This window comes from Puma concolor, chromosome B1, assembly GCF_028749965.1.
Source record: "Puma concolor isolate L17-30 chromosome B1, mPumCon1.1.hap2, whole genome shotgun sequence".
In the NCBI taxonomy this organism is placed as follows: domain Eukaryota; kingdom Metazoa; phylum Chordata; class Mammalia; order Carnivora; family Felidae; genus Puma; species Puma concolor.
The window spans coordinates 164534130-164556609 of NC_141670.1; the positions used below are offsets into that span (position 1 = coordinate 164534130).

A 22480-nucleotide genomic window follows, 5' to 3' on the forward strand; every position below is an offset into this window, starting at 1 on the left:
GTGGTGCTGGCGGAGCTGAGCTGTGGAGTTACTATCTTTTCCTGCTGGAAAAACTGAAGCAACACAGCGACTTGCCCAGGGTCACACACCAGGCTTGGGACAGAAATAATCCTGACTCCTTCTTCCTGGCTGTAACCAGCAGACAAAGCCACCTTATTACTGTACTATCATTCAAATCTGAATCATTTAAATTGTTCCTAATTGCAGGCCTACAAGTGAACTGTCAACTCCATGTGACTAAGACGCCAGGCAAGCCGAGGTAGGAATGACCTTGAAGTTTTACAAACTCCTGAATAAGGGCTTAAAACGCTGCCCTCCCACTGGGGCGGGGGTAGGGAAAAAGCATTTGAAAACTTGACCTTGAAAATGCCAACAAATATCATATTAAGATTTTTTTTGAATTTGAAGGGGTGCCTGGATGGCTCAGTCAGTTAAGTGTCCCAACTTCGGTTCTGGTCATGATCTCATCATTCGTGAGTTCGAGCCCAACGTCGGGCTCTGTCCCGACAGCCAGAGCCCGGAGCCTGCTTCGGATTCTGTGTCTCCCTCTCTCAGCCCCTCCTCCACTTGCACTCTGTGTGTGTGTGTTTCTCTCTCTCTCAAAAATAAAGTGACATTTAAAAAAATTTTAAAAAGGTGCATTTGAAGAGTCACCTCCAATTTTTTTTAAATTGGAACACAGAAACACATGGGATTCAAATGGATGCCATTCAAAAAGGCATTTGAGGGTGACTCAAATATTTTCCAAAAAGTCAGTCTTCACACTCTTCTTTTTATGCCCACGAATTTACTGTCTTGATTTGGTGGTTCAGTGTCTTTTTTAAGTCTATTAGGGACAGCTACTTGGGACGGGGTGGGAGGAGGGGGCCGAGGAAACAACCAGGCTTTCAAGTTCCAATCTGTCCACGGGGCTGGGCACGTGCCGTGCTCAGGAAAGAAAGTAAATTCCAACCGGCAAATTGCTCTAACTGATTCATTTGTCCGAACCCAGACGCCACCTACCTGCTCACAGGTATTCAGGTAAATGACAGGTGGGCGGGACCTATTGACTGTTTCAATAGCTAAGGTCCCAGCAATGTTTTATCTGTGAGGCTCCCTGTGATGTCACACATTTCCTGCTCTCAACCAACCAATGCCTTCCTCCTTCCTTTAGGCACCTGTACGCTGAGGTTGAGCCTGGTCACTGCTCAGGCAGCCCCACGAGCTGCTGGATTCACCCACAAGGCATGGAAACTTCGGGGCTGCTGCTGCTTTGAGAGCCCCAGACACACACTCGAAAAGGTGAGTTGAAACTCTCCATTTTTCTCCTTTGACGTTCAGCCCCATGGCCCCTGAGGGATCTGAATGAGGAATTTGAATGAAAAAAATACATAAGCTGAATGGCTTAGCTCTGAGTTTGTCCCACAGGGAGAAGCCCTTTTGAGAGGGAAGAGCAGAGAGATGACTTTGACATTTTGGTTGCACAGGAAAATTCTCCCAGGCCAGATATTTAATCCTTTTTGTTTCTCTTAATCATTAAGCCAGCCTCTGCTTGTCTGGGAAGTTGATCTGATTTTTTTTTTTTTTTTTTTTTTTTAAACCCTGCAGTGGAGACTTTTTTGAAACTGAACTCAAAGGTTCAGACCTGTCCGGCCCGTTTAATGGGGGTTGGGAGGCCAGTGCCGACTGAATTCACGGTTGCCTTATTTTTGCCTTACTTTCTGCATTTGTCTCCCCAGAGGTAATTTCCATCTGAACCTAACATGTCCCCCCATCACCAGAAGTCTTTCTCAGGTGAATTCTGCTGCCCCCCTCAGAAGCCCTGGACTCCTATTCCTTCCTCTTTCTTCTCTACAAACTTCTTCTGTTTTCTTTGTTCTTTGTTGACGCTCTTAAAATCCACTTTGCAGTCTGGATTAGAATTGTTTACATCCAGACCTGGCCTGGCTGCCTGCTGACCTTTGATTTAAAGAAAAGATCATTTCCTCAGTGCTTACAAGAATGTAACTTCAGGTCTGATCTTTAATTGTTGTTTGTTTGTTTTTAATTCTTCCACTTTTTTCCCCCTTTAACAGCAAATCTTTATTTAATATTTTTAATAGCAAATATATGGAGGAGATTGTTCTCCCCGGGACCTGACTTTTTTTTTTTTTTTTTCGAAGTAATTTTACTCCTAGGATCCATTTTTGTGTTCCTACTCCTGATCCCACAGCCTATACTCCTTCTGTTCTTGACAGCCCAAGAGCCCCACTGTACATCCAGCAGAGAAAGGAAAATACATCCCGTTTCCCTGCTGAGCTGAGCTGGAAAACATGGAGGGGAGAAATCAGCCTGTGAGGGGACCTTTCATTCTGGATTCCTTCATGGCTGCTTTTCTGAGATTTCAGTCAGCCAGTACCTTTGCAAAGGAATAGCCTGTTAGGGGTTATGCTCATATTCGTCCGCCCCGAAATTCAAAGTGCATATCAATTCTCCCGAAGTCGAAATTGAAACAAGCTGAGAAGAGTTTTGTCGGACCGCTGCTTCTCACTACCGAGATTCTGCCCTGGCCTTGTTGCCACTTTCTCGCTTATTCGGTGGAGGCTTGTACTGTTCTTGAACTGTTCTTCGTGGGTTCTTTTCCCGAGTGGTATGTCTGGATGGTGGTACCTTACCCGTGTGTTTTCTCACTTGATTCGGAGCTTTGTCAGCAGAGGACAGAAAAAGAGCTCTCAGGTCCTGAATCTTCTGGAGCAAAATATGTCTTTAACGTCAGAAACCTCTCCATGAGACACATTCCTTCTGGATTACCATGGTCTGTTAGATCTTTGCACCGTAATTTATGATTAAGTACCCCATTTCATAGCTACACGTCAGGGTCCCTGGCTACTAAAGGAACAAAGCTGTGGGTGCCATGCCCCCAGATATAAGAAAGGAAAGAAATTACAGAGGCTGGAATTCAGAGTCAGGTTATCTAGACTGCAGTTGGCCTCTTGGATAATTTGCGCACAAATATTGTCCGAGGGGATGAACGCCCCACGGTGGCTCCCTACGTGTGGTAACTTCATCTCTTGGTTCAAGTGGCAATAAGACCTGTCTGGAAAACATAAGGTGTCTCTCCACTTACATCCTTGAGCAAGTGACTTAGCCGCTCAGGCCCTCAAGTGTCTTCATCGGTAAAACAGGAGCTAATCCCTGTGATACGAAGTGATCGTGAGAAGTAGTTGAGGTAACAGAGAGAGAGGGTCCTGTGGCCAGTGTCTAGGGCCACGTGGGTGCCAAACAAAGGCAAGATCTGCTCTTTAAGGCATTCTCCTGGGTGCTTGGCAGAGATAGTCTGACCCTAGCAAGATAAGAGATCTTCCGTGGCCGCTGTCGTTAGAAACTCTGATGGTTCTTGTAATGGTTATTAATTGTACATAATTAACTCCAACCTTAACAGTTCAGAGAAAGAAAACAGGCAGGAGGCAGGAGGACACTACTTCAACCTTGTCATACAAGCTGGGGCAATCTGGCCTCTGCCAGCTCCCGGACATGCTTAGGAGCCGCCGGCCGCTGCTGTTCCTCCGGCCTTTCCCGCCTCAAAGCTGTCGCTGCACCACAGACCCAGCAAACGTGGTTCTCCGCAGGCCTGCGGGGGACATGTCCTGTTGTCGTTTGCTGTAATCTGACTTGGCAGGCAGCCCTTTCTGCTTTCCACTGTGCTCTCTCCAGGGCAGACTGGGTGCTTGGTTTCCTCCAATCTTGCAGATAAACACCCTGTGCCGCTGTGCCTCGCCACCCGGGGCGGGGGAGGGGGGTGTGGGGGCGGGGGCGGCCGGAGGGAGGAGGAAACCGGTTTGGAGCCTGCACTGCCCTGGGGAAGGGGGCTTGGGGATCCCTTGGATATGATTGCCTCACTAACGGATTATCCTGTACCCTTCGATGACCTTGAGTCATTGCCTAAGAGGCTCCTGGGCCTTCTCTAGATCTCACCCTATTCCTGAAAAGCTCAGGCAGGTTTTCATCATTCATGAGAAAGGTAACCGCCTAGCGGATGGACAGGGGTTCATAACCTTGACCTTACTACTGGTGTGCTTCGGAGATCCTGGGGGAAAGCCTCAACTTCCCTGCCCATCAGTTTCCTTGTTTACCTTTCCCCAAAAAGGGAAGCTAACATGGCAAACCTCACGAGTGGCCGGGTCCTCTAGCAGAAGCTAGGGGGGCAACGTACCTCGGTAAATCAGACCGACTGCAGGGGAGTGGGTGATGCCTCACCGGGAAATGCTCGTCTTGTGTAGTTCTTGGTGGAACAGGGCTACTGCTTTAGAATAGTGGTTTGGCCTCTGCCATCAGGTTGCCTGGGTTCAAAACCCAGCTCTACCTTATACTAGCCGGCGGGGGGGGGGCTGGGACGGGTTATTTAACCCCCCGTTACCTCAGCTGGAAAATAGGCTTCTTATGAAGAAGAAACAACTGAAATATGTAAACTACTTGGAATTCTACCTGGCACAATGTGAGCTATTGCTAGTAGTGGGTTTTTGTTTTGTTTTGTTTTTTTAATTTTTTCAGTTTATTTATTTATTTTGAGAGAAAGAGAAGAAAGAGAGACAGAGAGAGAAGGAGTGAGAGAGAGAATGCCAAGCAGACTGCACTGTCAGCCCAGGGCCCGACACAGAACTCAAGTTCATGAACTGTGAGATCATGACCTGAGCCATAATCAAGAGTTGGACGCTTAATGGACTGAGCCACCCAGACAACCCCCTCCCCTGAATACTGTTTTTTAAAAGGAAAGTAGAATCAGATCTGGGTTCGAGGCCTAGTTCCACCAAGTAATTACTAGGCACTCAGTACCTCTTTGTCTTATGTACCAAACCCCATGCTATTGTGAAGAATACCTGACATGGTTTCGTGTAATTTGCCTGATGTATAATATAGCAGGTGCCCAATAAATGGCAACTCTTGTTCTATTATTACAGGCATATATCTCTTGTTATATGATACACAGGCATATATCTCTTGTTATATTATACACAGGCATATATCTCTTGTTATACACAGGAACATATCTCTTGTTATATACAGGCCTATATCTCTTATTATACACGGGCATATATCTCTTGTTATATACAGGCCTATATCTCTTGTTATACACGGGCATATATCTCTTGTTATATTATACACAGGCATATATCTCTTGTTATATGATACACAGGCATATCTCTCTTGTTATACACAGGCATATATCTCTTGTTATATGATACAAGGCATACTTAGCTTTATTGCATTTTGCAGATATTGCATTTTTTACAAATTACAGGGTCGTGGCAAGCCTCCCTCCAGCAAGTCTATCGGTGCCATTTTTCCAACAGCATTTATTCCCTTCATGTTGTTGTGTCACATTTTGGTAATTCTCACAGTATTTCAGACTTTTCATCACTATAGAATTTGTTATGGTGATCTGTGATCAATGATTACGACTCACTGGAAGCTCAGATGACAGCATTATTTAGCAATAAAGGTTTTTTTTTTTGTTTTTTAAGTTTATTTTGAGAGAGAGAGGGAGAGCACAGGTGCATGCAAGCGTGAGTGGGGCAGGGGCAGAGAGAAAGGGAGAGAGAATACGGAGCAGACTCCACAATGTCAGTGTAGAGCCCCACGTGGGGCTCGATCCCACAAACCGTGAGATCACTACCTGAGCAGAAATCAAGAGTCAGAAGCTTAACTAACTGAGCCACCCAGGAGCCCCTAGCAATAAAGCATTTTTAAATTAAGGTATATACATCATTTTTTTTTAGACGTAATGCTATTGCACACTTAATAGACTGTGGTGTAGTACAAACATAACTCCTATATGCACTGGGAAACCAAAAAATTTATTTGACTCGCTTTATTACAATATTTGCTTTATTGAGATATTCGCTTTTTTGTGGTGGTCTGGAACAGAACCCACACTGTCTCCGAGGTGTGCCCGTGTGGAAAACAATTATTATATTGGCTAAAGTTAGACTTCTTGGGTCGTGCTACAGTTTGGACATAATAACGATGGAAACAGTAGTAAGTTGAGGGCCAAAGACTCTTTGAGAAAAACAGATTTCCCGAAAGCCCCCTCCCTCCCCGAAGGTTTAGAAAGAAAACCTGTTAACAAAGATTATCTTGTTTATCTTGGAGCTCCAGGGTAGGGTGGCTGCCCGTTCAAATGCCTGGTCTGTTGCAGACCTGTGGCGGTAGGACTCTGAGGTAAATAAACAATGGATTCTCCTGGAGCAGTGATTCCTAGCTTCCTGGCGTCCGGTGTCTCCCTACTGGATGTGAATTCCTCACTTGGAGTGGAGAAAATAGGGTCTGCTGGGATTCTGACTTCTTGAAAGGCCATGTAAAATGCCTGCCAAGGGAGCACGTACAAGGGAGGCTCTGAAATGTGTCTGCCTCATCACGTCAGTATTCATGGAGCTCATCTATTCATGGAGCTCCTGGTGATGACACAGAACTATGCCTGATATTTACGTGCTGGCATCGTGTAGACTCACTTTTATGTGGGTGGCATATTTATGGTCCTCTGACAGTGCCTCTAAACTATCAAGGGCTTTTCAAAACTATCTGGAAGGAAGACCACATCTCTCTTCCTGGGTTAATGGGATTTAGCTATCTGCTCTCCCCAGGGACTAAGGGTCAACATGAAAACCGTGCAAGTTGGTAAGTATAAAAAGTGCACTTAGCTGAAATCAGAAACAGAAAATGTTGGTCGCCTCCTGTGAACCTCTTACATTCACCATTTCCTCTAATCTCATTTTGTTCCGAGTGAACAATGACACCATAGTGACCTATTGCTTAGTTATATGGAGACACACAGCTCATCAATATAAGAAAGAATTTTCTTTTCTTAAGAATTAGAGCTGTCCAAAAATCCAAGAGGTTGCCTTTTGGGGTACTGAGATCTCCGTCACTGATGGTGATTGTTTTTTGGTGTATTTGTTTATTTGGCATATTTATATGTGCCTGGTATGTGTTGCTAAAAGAATGAATGAATACCAGAGAGAATTCGCGTTTCTTCAGCAAATCATATATTCATCTCTAAAGTGAAGGTTATCGTTGATTTCGTAGCATTACTCCAACAATTAAGTGAGAAAATACATGTAAAGCACCCAGCACAGTATCTTGCACCTAGTGAACTACTCATTACGTAGTAATAATGACTATGTTGTATTTTCTACCGTATTCTAAAAAGGAGGGGGAAGAAGCGAATCCTGCTTCAGGTAGGGAGTAGACAAGATGGCCTCCAGATTTGAGATTTGTAGTTTGTATGAGAATCCCTTCATTTCTATCCTTTTCATCCCTGATCTTCTTCCTCTGCCTTTCTAAAAGAAAGGCGCCTGCTCGTGGGAGCCATGCTCTTTGACATAGTAGGTTAACCAGTACACTTTTAACCGTGGCAGTAGGTTCTGTCCCTGTTAACCAGGGATGTTGTTGTTGTTGTTGTTGTTCTGTTTTGTTTTGTTTTTTACATCATTCATTTGTGCCTTGGAATGTGTGGATTCAAATTCCACCATGATTTTCCAGTGACTCTTATTTGCTTCTTATGTTTGATGCATTTGTCACAGGCACACAAAAGACTTCACCAACAGCAGAATGGAAACTCTCCAAGAATTTTCTTTAATAGCCTCTTGGCACAGCGCATGGCAACAGCACTGCATGATGGTGAGGTGGAAACATGCCATTGCTATCTGGGAGATGATTTGCATAGCTGGCTTATGACTGCGTTTGTCAGTCACGTGGCCTTTTTTGACTAGAACGCTGCACGTTTTGGCTCCTGCGTTAATACATGAGTCACCTCGTGTTTTCAAACTCCTCATTAAGTATTGTTGTTATGTGTGTATTATGTTTTCTACAACACACACAAACTCAGCCCTTCCATCTGTAGTCTTGGGGCCCTGGCAAATTTGGTGTAATTGTCATCGCAGAAGACATCAGTATTCCAGCTTAGTAGTGGATTGAAAGAAGTTATTACATTTTTATACTAGGGCAGAACTGCCATCCCTAAGCACAGAGCAGTCTAGGGGCGCCCGGGTGGCTCAGTCAGTTGAGCATCTGACTTCAGCTCAGGTCATGATCTCACGTTCGTGAGTTCGAGCCCCGCGATGGGCTCAGTGCTGACAGCTCAGAGCCTGGAGCCTCCTTCAGATTCTGTGTCTCCCTCTCCCTCTGCCCCTCCCCTGATCGCACTCTGTCTCTCTCTCTTTCAATAATAAATAAACGTTAAGAAAAAAGAAAAAAGAATGGAACAGTCTAAATGGCTGCCATCCCAGCCTATTTTCCGTTTCCTTAAGCTACGGAGAGAAGTGTTGGTGTGGATCGTTGGGGATATTTCCCTCAGTCCTGGGAGAATGCCCCTAGAAATACATAGCCTTCTGGGTTACTTTCCCAAGGTTGCTGTAACAAATCACCATAAACCCAGTGGCTTAAAACAACAAAATTTATTCTCTTGCATTTCTGGAGGCCAGAAGTTTGAAATGAAGGTATTGGCAGAATCTCACTTCCTCAAAAGGCTTCAGGGAAGAATCCTCCCTTGCTTCTTCCAGCTTCTGGTACCTCCAGGCATTCCAAGGCCTGTGGCTGCATAACCGGGATCTCTGCCTCTGTCTTCTATCACCGTCTCCTGTGTGTGTGTTCTCTTCATCTGTGTCTTATGAAGACACTTGTCATAGGATTTAAGGTAATTTAGATAATCCAGGATGATCTCATCTCAAGGTTCTTAACTTAATGACATCTTCAAAGACCTTTATTTAAATAAAGTCACATTCACAGCTTTTGGAGGTTAGGACAGGGCCATATCTTTTGGGGGGGGGCATCATTCTACCTGCTATACCCCCTAACTGGCACTTACATATGCAGGCTCCTCCCACTACTCATGGAGTGATTCCCTGTCTGTGTGGAGGCTGAAATATTGGTCATTAAATAGGTAAGGAGAGTTAGAATTGACACCACTTACCACCATTTATTTCTACGTTCGAGGCACAGTAGTGTTTTATGTTTTAAAGACCTATTGAGTGTTTTTGGTCAATAGCCTGATGTATCTACAAAAGCAAATCAGTAACGGCTGTCCTCCATTGCTTTTAAAGACAACTAGTATCCTGGTTAAGAAACAACCGCTCCACTGAACCACTAAACCACAACTGGATAAGTGTCCACTTCCAGCTGTCATGTTTTCAAAGGGACTTTAACAAACTAGCGAGTACCCTGGGCGGACCCTGTACCCTGGGTCGACTCCCCAGATGACAACGGAAAGAACCAGAGACAAAAAGAAGAGACAGGAGAGAAACCACCCATCCTCTCTTTAATTCGGGGTGGCTGCCATGTTTGGAGGGAGTGACTGTGATCTGTGTCACACGGCAAGGTCAAGGTAACGAAAGGAAAGCATTCAGCTGTTGGGAAGCTGATGAGCTCCCCATCACTGTAGGTGTTTCAGGCAGAAGCTGGTAGGCCAGCTCACAGCCACGTTATAAAGAGGATTCCTATACTTGGGGAGAAGCTAAGATTCTTACCCAACTCAAAGTCCTGTGATTTCTTCAAAGGTAATTCTAAAATCTCAAAGACAGATCATCACGTGACCAAACACTGGTGTGTGTATTTCTCTTCCTCGACTGGGGGATTTGCTCACGTTCTTCCCCTACCTTGATTTCTTCCCACTTGTCCATATACCACGAAGCTTTGATGATGTGCCCTGAGGCCCAACTATTCCATGAACTTTCCTGGCCATTCCGGGTCACATTATACTGTTCTCTTGTCTCTTTGTCTCCAAAACTTGTCCCTGGCTCCTATTTGGAGGGGATCATACCCCTTGCCATACTCAATATGTACTTTTTTTTCAGTGCTTTCGTATTTTTCTTCTATATTTAAGCTCCATTTTTCTTTTTTTTAAAAAAATTTTTTTTTTCAACGTTTATTTATTTTTGGGACAGAGAGAGACAGAGCATGAACGGGGGAGGGGCAGAGAGAGAGGGAGACACAGAATCGGAAACAGGCTCCAGGCTCTGAGCCATCAGCCCAGAGCCCGACGCGGGGCTCGAACTCACGGACCGCGAGATCGTGACCTGGCTGAAGTCGGACGCTTAACCGACTGTGCCACCCAGGCGCCCCAAAGCTCCATTTTTCTAATTAGACTTACACTCACTGAGGATAACATTGAATTCCCTATGGTGTAGCAGGATTCTTGCACAGAGAGTCGGGACGCTGAGGCTTTTCTTTCTAGGAAACAACTTTATTCCTGCCGGCACTGCTCCATTGGGTTTGTACCTGAAGAACTGAGCCCTGAACGCCACATGGCATAGTTTTTTATATATTTTCTGTTTCTTTGTCTCCCATAATGGTAACATACAAACATGTGGTCTGATTAACTGGTCGCATGACACAGGGTCCTGAGGGATGTTGTCACGTACGTGTATAACCAGGTGGCCTTGAGGTGTTTTTTTCCTTTTGCTTTCCTTAGGGAGGGGACCCTACCACAGTGGGAGCTCCCCCAGAATCTAAGACAAATGCCAGGCATATAATAGGGGATCAACGAACATACATAGAATTGAAAAACAGCAGAAACAATGGTGAGAATTCAAATATCTTCCTTCACCTTGTCTTTCATTCTGTAAAACTTTGTTACTATTTTTTAAAAAATCCCAAATATGTTTTTCAGCCTCGGGTGGAAGAATGTCAGCTTGCTTCCCCACGTTTCTCCTCTGAAATTATCTCTTCCCAGGATCCTATGGCGCTTCTTTGCATGAACAGAACCCTTGGTTAACACAAAATACCCTGCCTTCATTTTTGTTGTTGGCAGGGTGTCAGCTCCATCTCACCATGTTGATAGACCAGGAAACGAAAGGACATCTTTTCTGGGACAGAGTTCTTACAAAGAAACCCAAGTATGAAAGGGGTGCCATGACACCCAGGGGAAAGGCAGTAAATCTTTGGTCAAGGGAGACAAAGCTCTTCTCCACCCAGCTTGTAAAAATCTTCCCTGGGCTTTTAGAACTTGTATCTGATTGGCTAGCCACTTGGGACGCTTTTCACTTAACTGCTTTTCTTGTTCTTCCCACTTCCTGACTATCTACATTCTCAGTCATTGACTCCAGACATGGTCTCCTTTTAGTTCAATTCTCCTTTAATTTCCTGAAGATATTTCGACCTCTTTAAAGACCACTTTATATATTTGTCCTTTCTAGTGGTGGCAACACTATGCAGGCAAGTATCTTTCAGTGATCCAATTAATGAATTGCTTACTCCCTCTTGGGGATCGTTGATTTAGATATTAAGTAGATTCAGAACCAACCCTGACCTTTGCAACAGTCCATAAGCACCTGCCTTCTTTGTGTTCTCTCTCCTTTTCCTCTGCAAGGTATATGACTCCCCTGCCTCCTCAGCCCCCACTTCAAACCCTCGTAAGTTAAAAGACAGTTTTTATTTCATGTGTGACCGTTTTAATTCAGGTCACTAAAGCACTTAATTCCTCCCTATTACTGATGTGTCTGTAAGCTAAGGAATAGCCCACAGAGCATTCGTCCATCCTCTTAGTTCACAGTTGGTATTTATAAAAAAAATCAATGGCACGTTATTGATATCTCCAAGTTGCACACAGTTTATCTATAAAGTGTAATTATAAATGTACTTTGTTTAATAGACGAAGAGCTTGCCCTAACTTTGACAATTGCTTTCCCTCCAATAATCTAATTTAGGAGTTCCAGCCAGTGCCAGGGCAGTGGTTAGACAAATACGCCCACAGATAATTATTTAGAAAGAGAATGAGGCCATCGACGTGAAGAATTTACCAGCACTATTCCATTTGATTCCCACATGAGTGTAGTTCTGGTCTTCACAGTCCAGGATGAGGTTCCTGAGTGACTGTGATCTCTGTGCTGAGGTGTGGCCTCAGTGACCAGCGTGAACCAAGTTCTGAACCAGCCTGCATAGCTTCATCCAAATTGCAAAGCATCATCAACGATGAAACACCTTCAGCTCAGTTTCTAGAACCTAAAAGTTACTTCAGAAATCATCTGGTATAGGGGTTCTCAGTCTTTGTGTTTTTTTTTAAAATTTTTATTTATTTTGAGAGAGAGAGAGAGAGAGAGAGAGAGAGAGAGAGAGAGAGCGTGAGCGGGGGAGGGGCACAGAAAGAGGGAGACACAGAATCCGAAGCAGGCTCCAGGCTCCGAGCTGTCGGCACAGAGCCCTACGCGGGGCTCGAACTTGGGAACAGTGAGATCATGACCTAGGCCAAAGTCAGATGCTTAACCAACCAAGCCCCCCAGGCGCCCCTCAGTCTTTATGTGTTTGTGTAAAACATTAGGGTTGGGGGAAGGGATTAGGAGATTTTGAAAAAAACATGAAATAAGCCAGCAAAAATTAGGAAGCAAACACAGCGAGGGTAGGGCAGAGCCCCACGCTGTTTACATAGTGGTGGTGGCCTTGCTGGAGAGAATGTTTGTGTCACTTGACTGATAGACGCTCGAAACAGTGCTCTTTCGGGATCCAGTCATCCAGTGATCATTTTGGGGCCTGGCTTCAGATTACACTTTTTTCTTCTTGTTTGAAATCTTCCTCCTTTGTATGAGCCCTCAGTGACTCCTCAGCTAACGGTGCCAGGTGACTAGGACACCGCCTCAGACACTTTCCTTTTCTGGTACTTGTGCACCAGTCCTTTTCGCTTTTCTTTTTTCTTTTCTTTTCTTTTCTTTTCTTTTCTTTTCTTTTCTTTTCTTTTCTCTTCTCTTCTCTTCTCTTCTCTTCTCTTCTCTTTCCTTTTTCCTTCCTTCCTTCCTTCCTTCCTTCCTTCCTTCCTTCCTTCCTTCCTTCCTTCCTTCCTTCCCTTTCCGAGGATCATCCAGAGCTTTAGGACTTTCAGTTCATCTCATGGCCCTTCCATTGGCTGCCCGTGGCCTGTCACTTTTTTAACTTTTTCATTTAGTACTGAATGTCAGTGACAGTTAATCGATGTTGTGTTCTGGATGGGAAAAAAAAATTGTCTCCGATTTGCCATTTGTTTAAATGGTTTCCGTGTCTCTTTTCTCGTGTTCATTTTGTCAGTACATTCTAGATCACCATTTATCAAAATATAGGAATGCTTATAAACAAATGGGAGACTCCCAAACCCCAAATACCATTCATTCCTGGGATTGGGTTATACACTGAGGATTCCAATACCAAACTGTTTAGCCACGGAGGAATTTCTGTTTATATAAATCCACCTAATACCACTAAATATCTTTGCATTTTCTAAACTGTGTCTCTAGCTGCTACTTTTATACTTTATTACCGTGGATTTTTTTTTTTTTTTTTTTTTTTTCCTTCTCGGTGCTCAAGAATTGCTAATAGCTTTCTCCAGGCCTCAGCGCGGTGTCTCAGTCTTGTAGCAGGGCAGATCAGCAATGACAGCAATGGCCTTCTACTGCCACCAAGAAAGCAGACACAGTCCTAGGCTCTGAGTGCCGTTACTCCATTCCACTATATCCTAGAGTTTTGGGGCTCATTCTACCCATACCTCGTAGGAGGGACACTGAATAATCTGGAAAGTTGCAGAGGATGGTCAGCTTCGCAGAGTATATGGAAACTTGAAGGAATGCCACATAGCCCAAGGCTGCTGGCCCCGAGGGATGAAAAAGGTGTCTTCCAACAATTAAAGGACTTAAGGAATTTGATATATTCTAAGTAGCTACTGGGATACATCTGACACCCATGGGGGGGTTGGTGAGTTCTAGAGAGGGATTTTTTTTTTTCTTTTTAGAGAGGCGAATTTTTGCTCTGTATATGGACTGTCCCCCCTAGTAGTTAGAGCTCTCCGAAGCAGGATGATCTATTTTATAAGGTAATAAAGGCCTGTTTCATTTAGGGACCTTCTCTCAAGGCTCCCTTTCAACAACAAGAATCTATGGCTCAATGTTTCGTCTTTCTCAAGGTTAAAGTCCCGATGTGGGGCACACTTCCATGGACTATAAGATGAATTCTTTTTGATAATATGAAGTCCCATTACTATTGTTGTAAAAGTGTGACTCATGCAGCCATCCAGGAGAAGCTCTGGAGTCAAGTCTTGTCCTTGGAGTAAGAAGAAACTGTGACATTGTCAGAGCAGCCTGCCAAGGGATATGGTTATCCATTGCCTTTCCAGTACAGTATATGGTTTATCAAGGTCACCTTGGGTAACCATCTTTTATAAAGCCAGTGTGCATTTAAAGGAGAATTAGAACAGTAGCACACCAGGGACTCCATTGTTCTGGTAGGTTATTTCATGCAGACAATTTTCCGTTTCCAAACAGGTTGTACCCCAAGGGCTGTTCTTAAGACTATTGGATTTTTAGTGCAGGTGACCGTATACGTATGACCTCTAACGACCTTCTTTGCTTGCAGACAGCGCCGACTCACTTTGCTCTGGAATGCATCTCTGTTGTCAGCCACCGAAGTTTCAGAATTTGAAAGTTAGGTCGAAGAACTTCTGTACAAGTGTCGGGCGTGACCACAAAGTGGCGGGGAAAGGAAGCAGGGATTAAGGACAGAGATGGAGATTTTGAGTTTTCCTGGCACTTCTCACCACTGCATTGGTAGGCCACCTGTATGTCTAAAAGTAATCTTGGGCCTCTGTTGCACCCCAAATCACAGGAAAGACAGAAAAGATGGTTCCTAAGCCACCATAGGGGTCTACTGAGGAAGTGTAAGATTTTCATCCCCACTCCTACCCACCCCCCCATATACACCCAGGGAGGAGATCTACTTCCCTTCTCTTTCTCCAAATTGCAAAAACGCCAGGGCCGGAAGTGCCGAGGGCTGGGACACTCAGTAACAGATGGACTCAGCTAACAAGCCCTCTCGCTGACATTTGGAAGGAAAAATCGTTTACCTTTCAAGCCTTAATGATCTTTGATCATTTCTTCTCAGTTCATGTCTTAAAAACATGATACATCATACAGGTTATAAGATGTAAACTGGAAATAAGAAACCTTGCATAAATAATGTTCATTATATTTTTTTATTTTTAAAAATTTGTTTAAGTCTATTTTGAGACAGATGGGGACAGCACAAGTGGGGGAGGGGCAGAGACAGAGGGTGAGAGAGAGGATCCCAAGCAGGCTCCACACTGTCAGCTCAGAGCCCAAGGCAGGGCTTGAACCCACGGAGCCATGAGATTATGACCTGGGCCAAAACCAAGAGTCAGACACTCAACCAACTGAGCCACCTAGGTGCCCATTAATCATAATTTTTCTTTTTTTTTTTTTTAAGTGTATTTATTTTTGAGAGAGAAAGAGAAAGAGGGGAGAGGGGAGGGGAAGAGGGAGAGGGAGAGAGGACAGAAAAATCCCAGGCAGGCTCTGCACCATCAGCTCAGAGCCCAAGGTGAGGCTCAAACCCACGAACTGTGAGATTATGACCTGAGCCGAAACCACGAACGGGACACTTGACCAACTGAACCATCCAAGCACCCCATTAGTCATATTTTTAAAAGCCTACCTAGTTCTTTCTTTAGAGCCCAGACTGCTTTTTTGCTTTTTTTGGCCAATTATCTCATAATCTGTGTCTATTCATATAGGCTTTATTTAGTCTAAAGCAAAGTTGGAAAATACCAACAGCAGTGTTTACGCTAATATTATGTTAAGGATCTGGTGTACTCGTATGGGCAAGTGCCAGGGAATTCAAATTTCTCTCAGAAAAACAGGAAAGGAAAGAAAAAAGAATTGGGGCTGGAAGCTAGAACCTGCCGGTTTTGTTTACCTGTTCCATTCATTTAGTGTCCACCATTTTGGCACTCAGTAAAGTCAAAGAATATTTTTAATCAGAGCCTTGGAAAAACCTATTCGCAATGGTCCTAAAGAGATTTTTAAACCCAATTTCCTGGGGTCTTCTATTTGCTTAGTTGCATTCCAACGAAGTCATGATGATGGGGGGGGGAGGGGAAGATGTGTGGCCACAATGTAGCAAAATAGGAACAGAAACTAGAGTCAGCACCATTTCTTGGTTTGTTTCTTTTTTGGTGTAACTGGCAAGTTACTTACATGTCACACACTTCAGCTTCCTTATCTGTTAAATGAAAACAAACAAAGGGCACCTGGGTGGCTCAGTCAGTCGCGCATCAGACTACGGCTCCGGTCATGCTCTTGCGGTCTGTGAGTTCAAGCTCTGCGTCGGGCTCTGTGCTGACAGCTCAGAGCCTGGAGCCTGCTTCAGATTCTGTGTCTCCCTCTCTCTCTGCTCCTCCTCTGCTCATGCTCTGTGTCTCTCTCTCTGTCAAAAATAAATAAACGCTAAAACAGAATTTTTTTTTTTAATGAAAACGAACAAAGCAACCCTGGGGATTTGTGTGGATTAAATAACATAATGTATATAAGGCCCCCAAGTACAGTGCCGGGCACATGGTAAATGCTCAAAACTTGTCAGAAAGCAAAGAAAAAAAGATTCTCCCAAAAGCCAACTGCCCAAAACAAAGCAAAACCCTCTGCTTTATTAGCACAGAATCGTCTGCTGAAACTCTGTTTCTGAAAGAGATTTTATAGTATCGATCTGGTGGCTTGCTTTTTTTTTTTTTTTTAAGCTAGGGTTCTTCTAACAATATTATAAGGAAATTGATGTGTCAGAGACGTAAAAATGGAGCTGGGACTGGGTGGGGTGGAGAAGTGGGCAAATCTCTACCCCACATGCCTTCCTTCTGTCCCTCCCCTGGAAGGCTCTCAGGCACCTGCCACTTTCTAGAACACAGTCTGAAAACCAAAGATCTGGTCCAGTCCCACAATTTCACCCATAAAGGCATGGCCCAGAAATGTGAAGTTGTTTTTTCAGTGGTAAGACCAGAGCGACAGCTGCATTCCTATCACTTTTCAGTATAGCACAGGGAGGAGGAATGGAGAGGACCCAAACACGTGGGGAGATTTGACAAAACTCTTGTCAAAGTTCAAAATATGTGAACTTTTTTTTTTTTCCTCTAGTGGATGATAATCTTTTGGGTGGCCCGTTTCCGTTTTCATGTTTATTTTTGGACTGTTTTTCATGCCACTTAAAGCATTTCCTGTGTGGTTCCAGTACCTTCTATCAGCCTGAGGACAAATAGCAGCTGTGTATGTTTCCATGAAATTTGGCTAGAAACCACTTCACCCCCTTCTGCACTCTCTACCTTAGTCTTCTGTGTTCTCTTTTGATGCTAAATCAAATGCTATGATCTAAGTGTTTTCACATTCAGGGCATTTTACTTCAACCTTCTGACCAGAGTGTTCTTTCAGGCACATTAGCACAGGACAGAAATGTAAACACGAAGCTGACCCACTGAAAGCTTGAAGTCCATGTATTTTCTTTTGGAGATAAGGCTGTGCTCCTACAAACAACCTTGGACTTAATTTGGAAAAGAAAAAAGATATAACACAGTTTATGACTCTGCTGTGCCATATTTCCAAATGCAGCTAGTTTCCTGTTAGGTTACTCATGTGTCTTTATGCTCTTGTGGAACGCTTGACGTCTTTTCCTTTACTTCCCAGAATGAAGAACGTTGAAGGGGGGTGGGGGAGGGTGCAGGATTTTTATTTTTATTTTTAAGTAGGCTTCACGGCCAGCGCAGAGCCCAACGCGGGGCCTGAACTCAGGACCCTGAGATCAAGACTCAGACGCTTCATTCACAGAACCACCAGGGGACTCCATGGGGTTCTTAATCCTCATGAGAGATGACCCAGGGTCACCTCGCGCACACTTACGGTTACTTGTGCCGTCTGCGTCCCCTGGACTGGTGACCCCACGAGAGCAGCAGCGTGTTTTTAAAGCTCTCTTGAAGGTCTCCTCCACACCCAGCTTACTACCTAGCTCAGAGCTGGCGCTCGAAAAACATTTATGGAATGATTCCAAGAGACATCCTAGATGTTAATCGGGAACATTAAAAACTCCATCATTTAGACACCTATACGAGAGGAAAATCCATAGTGTGATAGTATTCTACTGGTTTGAAATATATATATGATTAAATAAAAGAGTACTGTTAAAATGAAACAAAAAGACCCCTTGTAGGAACTATAGCTTTCAATTTCTAGGTCAAGGGAGCTAGACTGGAATGAATGCAGTAACAAATGCATGTAAAAATAGTAACTAATATTGCGGCACCTGGGTGGCTCAGTCGGTTAAGTGTCAGACCGCGGCTCGGGTCGTGATTCAAGCCCCCTGGGTTCAAGCCCGGCGTAGGGCTCTGTGCTGACAGCGCAGAGCCTGGAGCCTGCTTTGGATTCTGTGTCTCCCTCTCTCTCTCTGCCTCTCCCCCAATTGTCTCTCAAAAATGAATAAAAGTTAACAAATTTAAAAAAAATAGTAGCTAATATTGACTGAGCATGTACTATATTCCAGATATGATGCTGAGAGCTCTCTGTCACGTATCTTGTGCAATCCTCATAATAGTCCTATGAGGCCGGCTATTGTTATCCTCATTTTCCAGCTATGGATTAAATGGCTGGCCCACAGCGGTGGTGGGATTTGAACCCAGGCGGTACAGCTGGAGAGCCCACATAACTGTCAAATGCCCGATTGAATGAATGAAATGCATATGGAGGGAAACATGCTCTCACCACAGTAAAAACGCTACAGACTCCCCAGTTCTCGGTTCTTCTGACGAGAGTTGAAGGCTCTGATGTCCTAACTTCTCTGAGTTTTAGAGAAAGTTGGGAGGAAAGACAAGAAAAAGCCATTAGAGTGTTCACTGTTTTTCTTCTTGTCCCGATCTGACAGAGCAACTTCTAAATCTCTAATTTATAGTCTATATAATTTATGGTCTAATTTAATTTTACTAACAATTTATATCTCTGGGGATTTCCCGGATAGTCCCTGATGGGTTTTTACCACCCAGCGCGAGGATGTTAAAGGCCAACGTTATTCCCACCAGGATGGATGGTAAACTGAGGCATAAAGAGGCCAAGTCACTTGCCCAAGGTCATGTCAGTCACCAGAGGGGGCAGTGAGCCCAGGCCTTCTGAATCCCAGCTCAGTCCCCCGCCCGCGGGCGGCAGGGTGTCAAGTCCATTGCTTAGTCTCCAGTCTCATGAAAACGAAGATCAGCTGTCTTGTTCTCTTTTAGGTCTGTGGATGGCTCCTGGAAGATCGTGATTTTCTCCGGAGGAAATACTGTTGCCCTGGGCTGCTTTCCTGCCATACCGTCTCCCGAGTTGACCATGAGCCAGCCAGACTCTGCCTGTCCCCCTGACGCCAGCTCTGCACCCCTGTGTGTGGTGTGTGGCCAAGCCCACTCCCCTGAGGAAAACCACTTCTACACCTATGCGGAAGATGTGGACGATGACCTCGTGTGCCACATCTGCCTGCAGGCTTTGCTGGACCCTCTGGACACTCCCTGTGGACACACCTATTGCACGCTCTGCCTCACCAGCTTCCTGGTGGAGAAGGACTTCTGCCCCGTGGATCGTAAGCCTGTGGTGCTGCAGCATTGCAAGAAGTCCAGCATCCTGGTCAACAAGCTTCTCAACAAGCTGCTGGTGACCTGCCCGTTCCCGGAGTACTGCACCGAGGTCCTGCAGCGCTGTGATCTCGAGCAGCACTTTCAGACAAGGTAGGGCCTCCCTGGTTGGCCGGCTCCGAGCAGCCCTCCCTCCCGGGGACAGCTGGCCTCCCCTGCCTCCCAAGAGCAGAGCCGTCCTCGGGGCCGGGTGCTCCGCGAGATGCCGTTTCTCTGTCTTCTTTTTTTGCAGCCAGGGCAAGCATCCGCTCAAAGGAAACCTCTTAGGTGTTTATAACCGTGGTTCAGTGTGAGAGAACAGCCCGTGATAGAGTTGGGTTGTGCAGGTGTGTGTGTGTGTGTGGTGGGGGGCGGGAGGGGGGGGAGACTGTTTTCTCGTGGTAACATATGCATGACATTTGCCATTTTAACCAGTTTTAAGAGTACGGTTCAGTGGCATTTAAGTGCATTCACACAGTTGTGCAGCCATCACCACAATCCATTACCAGAACTTTGCTCACCTTCCAGAATCGAAACCGTACCTATTAACCCCAGATTCGCCATTCCCTCCTGTCCGGCCCCTGATGACCACCATGCTGCTTTCTGTCTCGATGCATCTGACTGCTCTGGGAGCCTAAGAGAAGAGGAATCGTACGATATTTGTCCTTTTGTGGACTGGCTTGTTTCATATGGGTGCGTTCTGAAGTGTCAGACATCCTGGAAAGGTCTGATGAGCAGCTTTCTCTGAGGCTCGTGGCCCCCAGAAGATTTCCTGATGGGCATTGCTTACCTTTTCACATCAGAAAAAAAATGTCTCCCAGTTTGGTCCATGATTCTTAAGATTTCTTCTGTATGGGAATTGACAAAGCCCACTGTTCTTTAAGGAGATGTGAGGTATTGCCAACTGACTTTTAAAAGGAGAAACGTACAGGGGCGCCTGGGTGGCTCAGTCGGTTAAGCGTCCGACTTGGGCTCAGGTCATGATCTCGCGGTCCGTGAGTTCGAGCCCCGCATCGGGCTCTGTGCTGCCAGCTCGGAGCCTGGAGCCTGCTTCGGATTCTGTGTCTCCCTCTCTCTCTGCCCCTCCCCTGCTCACGCTCTCTTTCTCTCTCTCTCTCTCTCTCAAAAATGAATAAACATTGCAAAAAATAAGAATATAAAGGAGAAATATAGAAAACTTCTGTCTTCCAGAGAATTTCTGCTAAATTTTCAGCCAGGGTACACACCAGTGGCAGAGCGATGGTGTGACCGCCCCTGCTGGTGGCAAGCAGCAGGTCCACTCCACTTACCTGCCTCTCATTGTGTCCACTTACATTGTCACATTCCTGGGCATTCCTGTGCAGATGGCCTCAGGGCAGCCCCGGGTCTTGCTCCGCAATGAGGTGCTCAGAACATTTCAGGTGGTTACGGGAGGATGAACAGTAATACCACAATTATTTTGTATGAGGAAATTTGGAAGCTGGTGTTTATCTTGGTTCCTTGGTCATGACGAGGGCAAGAGGTAGGTGCCGGTGTTTTTTTCGAAAGGTCACATACTTGAGGTTGTGAATCTGAGTGTTTTTCAGGACAGGCAGATTCTCTAACATAGAAGTTTGCATCAAGGGGGGCGCCTGGGTGGCTCAGTCGGTTAAGTGTTCGACATCAGCTCAGATCATGATCTCGCGGTTTGTGAGTTCGAGCCCCGTGTCGGGCTCTATGCTGACAGCTCAGAGCCTGGAGCCCGCTTCGGATTCTGTCTCCTCTCTCTCTGCCCCTCCCTGCTCCCACTCTCTCTCTCTCTCTCTCTCCCAAAAATAAATAAACATTAAAAAAAAAAAAAAAGTTTGCATCCAGGGCAATGGCCTGGGTGTGATGCTTAGCACTTGGTTTCCATGCTAATTATGTCAGCAAACTCACTTTTCTTCCCAACACGTTGAGTGAAAGACATCTAACTCGGGTTTGCAGGTTGCCTCTGACCCTCTGTTGTTGCCATCTATTGTTGTGGCCTCTGTGGTTGGCATCTGAACTAGGGTGCCCTTCTCATTGCCCAGAAGGAGGTGTGGCCAGAGGAGAAGAGGGTGAGGGGGTCTATTTGGGACCTTTGCTGGAAGTTTGACCCAGGGAGGAGAGGCCCTGTCTGGAGGGAAGGGGTCTGGGGTAGGTCAAAGTGAGGCAGATGCTGACAGATGCTGGCACAGAGCCAGGGGCCAAGGCTGGGGTCATACTGGCTGAGGGAGGTGAGAAGCGGTGGAGAAAAGGGAGAGCTCCCTCTACACATCACATTCCCATGCTCCCGACATTTGCACCCCCTACCTTTGTGTTTGAGAGCTGTATGGGTTTCCTATCGCTGCTGTAACAAGTGATCACCAACCCAGGGGCTTCAAGCCACGCGAATGTCTTATCTTAAGGTTCTGAGAGCCAGAAGTCCAGTGAGAGGTGCATTGGACTGACATCAGGTCAGAGAGGGCCAATTCTCTTTGGTTCTAGGAGAGAATCCCCTCCCTTGCCTTGCCTAGCTTCTGGAGGCTGCCTGCCTTCCCTGACCTGTGGCCTCATTCCCTACCTTCAAAGTCAGCAGTGTGGAATCTTCCAGTCTCTCTGCCTGCCTGTCTCTGCCTTTTGTCTCTTTCTGTCTCTCTCTGTGTCTCTTTCTTTCTGTCGATCTCTTTGTCTCTTTCTCTCTCTCTGTCTCTCTCTCCCTTTCTCTCTCCCCCCTCTCCTCTTTCTTTCCCTTCCTTCCTTCCTTTCTTTCTTTCTTTCTTTCTCCCTTTCCCTCTCTCTCCCTCTTTCTTGCTTGCTTGCTTTCTGCCTCTCTCTCTCTCTCCCCATCTCCTCTTTCTGTCTGTCTGTCTGTCTGCCTGCCTCTCGCTCCTCTGCTTCCATCATCACATCTCCCTCTGTGGCTTTGGACTTCCTGCTTCCCTCTTCCAAGGACACTTGGCGACTACATTGGGCCCAGCTGGATAATCTACAATCATTTCTTCACCTGAAGATCCTTAAGTTAGTCAAATCTACAAAGTCCCTTTTGCCATGTTAAGGTAACATGTCCCCGGGTTCTGAGGATTGGGAGACGGCTGTCTGTGGGGAGAGGCCTTGTTCTGCCCCCCACGGGGGCTCCACAGGGGA

The 22480-nt window shown here is 45.5% G+C and overlaps 1 protein-coding gene across 2 annotated transcripts in view; it reads left to right on the forward strand.

Annotated features, from left to right (window-relative positions):
* The window catches only part of LNX1 (ligand of numb-protein X 1), a 191787-nt gene that overhangs the window by 60399 nt on the left and 108908 nt on the right, over positions 1-22480 (forward strand). For both annotated transcript variants that reach the window (XM_025921479.2, XM_086705050.1), the window contains exons 2-4: positions 208-259; positions 1154-1281; positions 19004-19489. In XM_025921479.2, the coding sequence (XP_025777264.2) occupies positions 19098-19489 (392 nt within the window). In that variant the 5' untranslated portion in view covers positions 208-259; positions 1154-1281; positions 19004-19097. The remainder of the gene's footprint in view (positions 1-207; positions 260-1153; positions 1282-19003; positions 19490-22480) is intronic.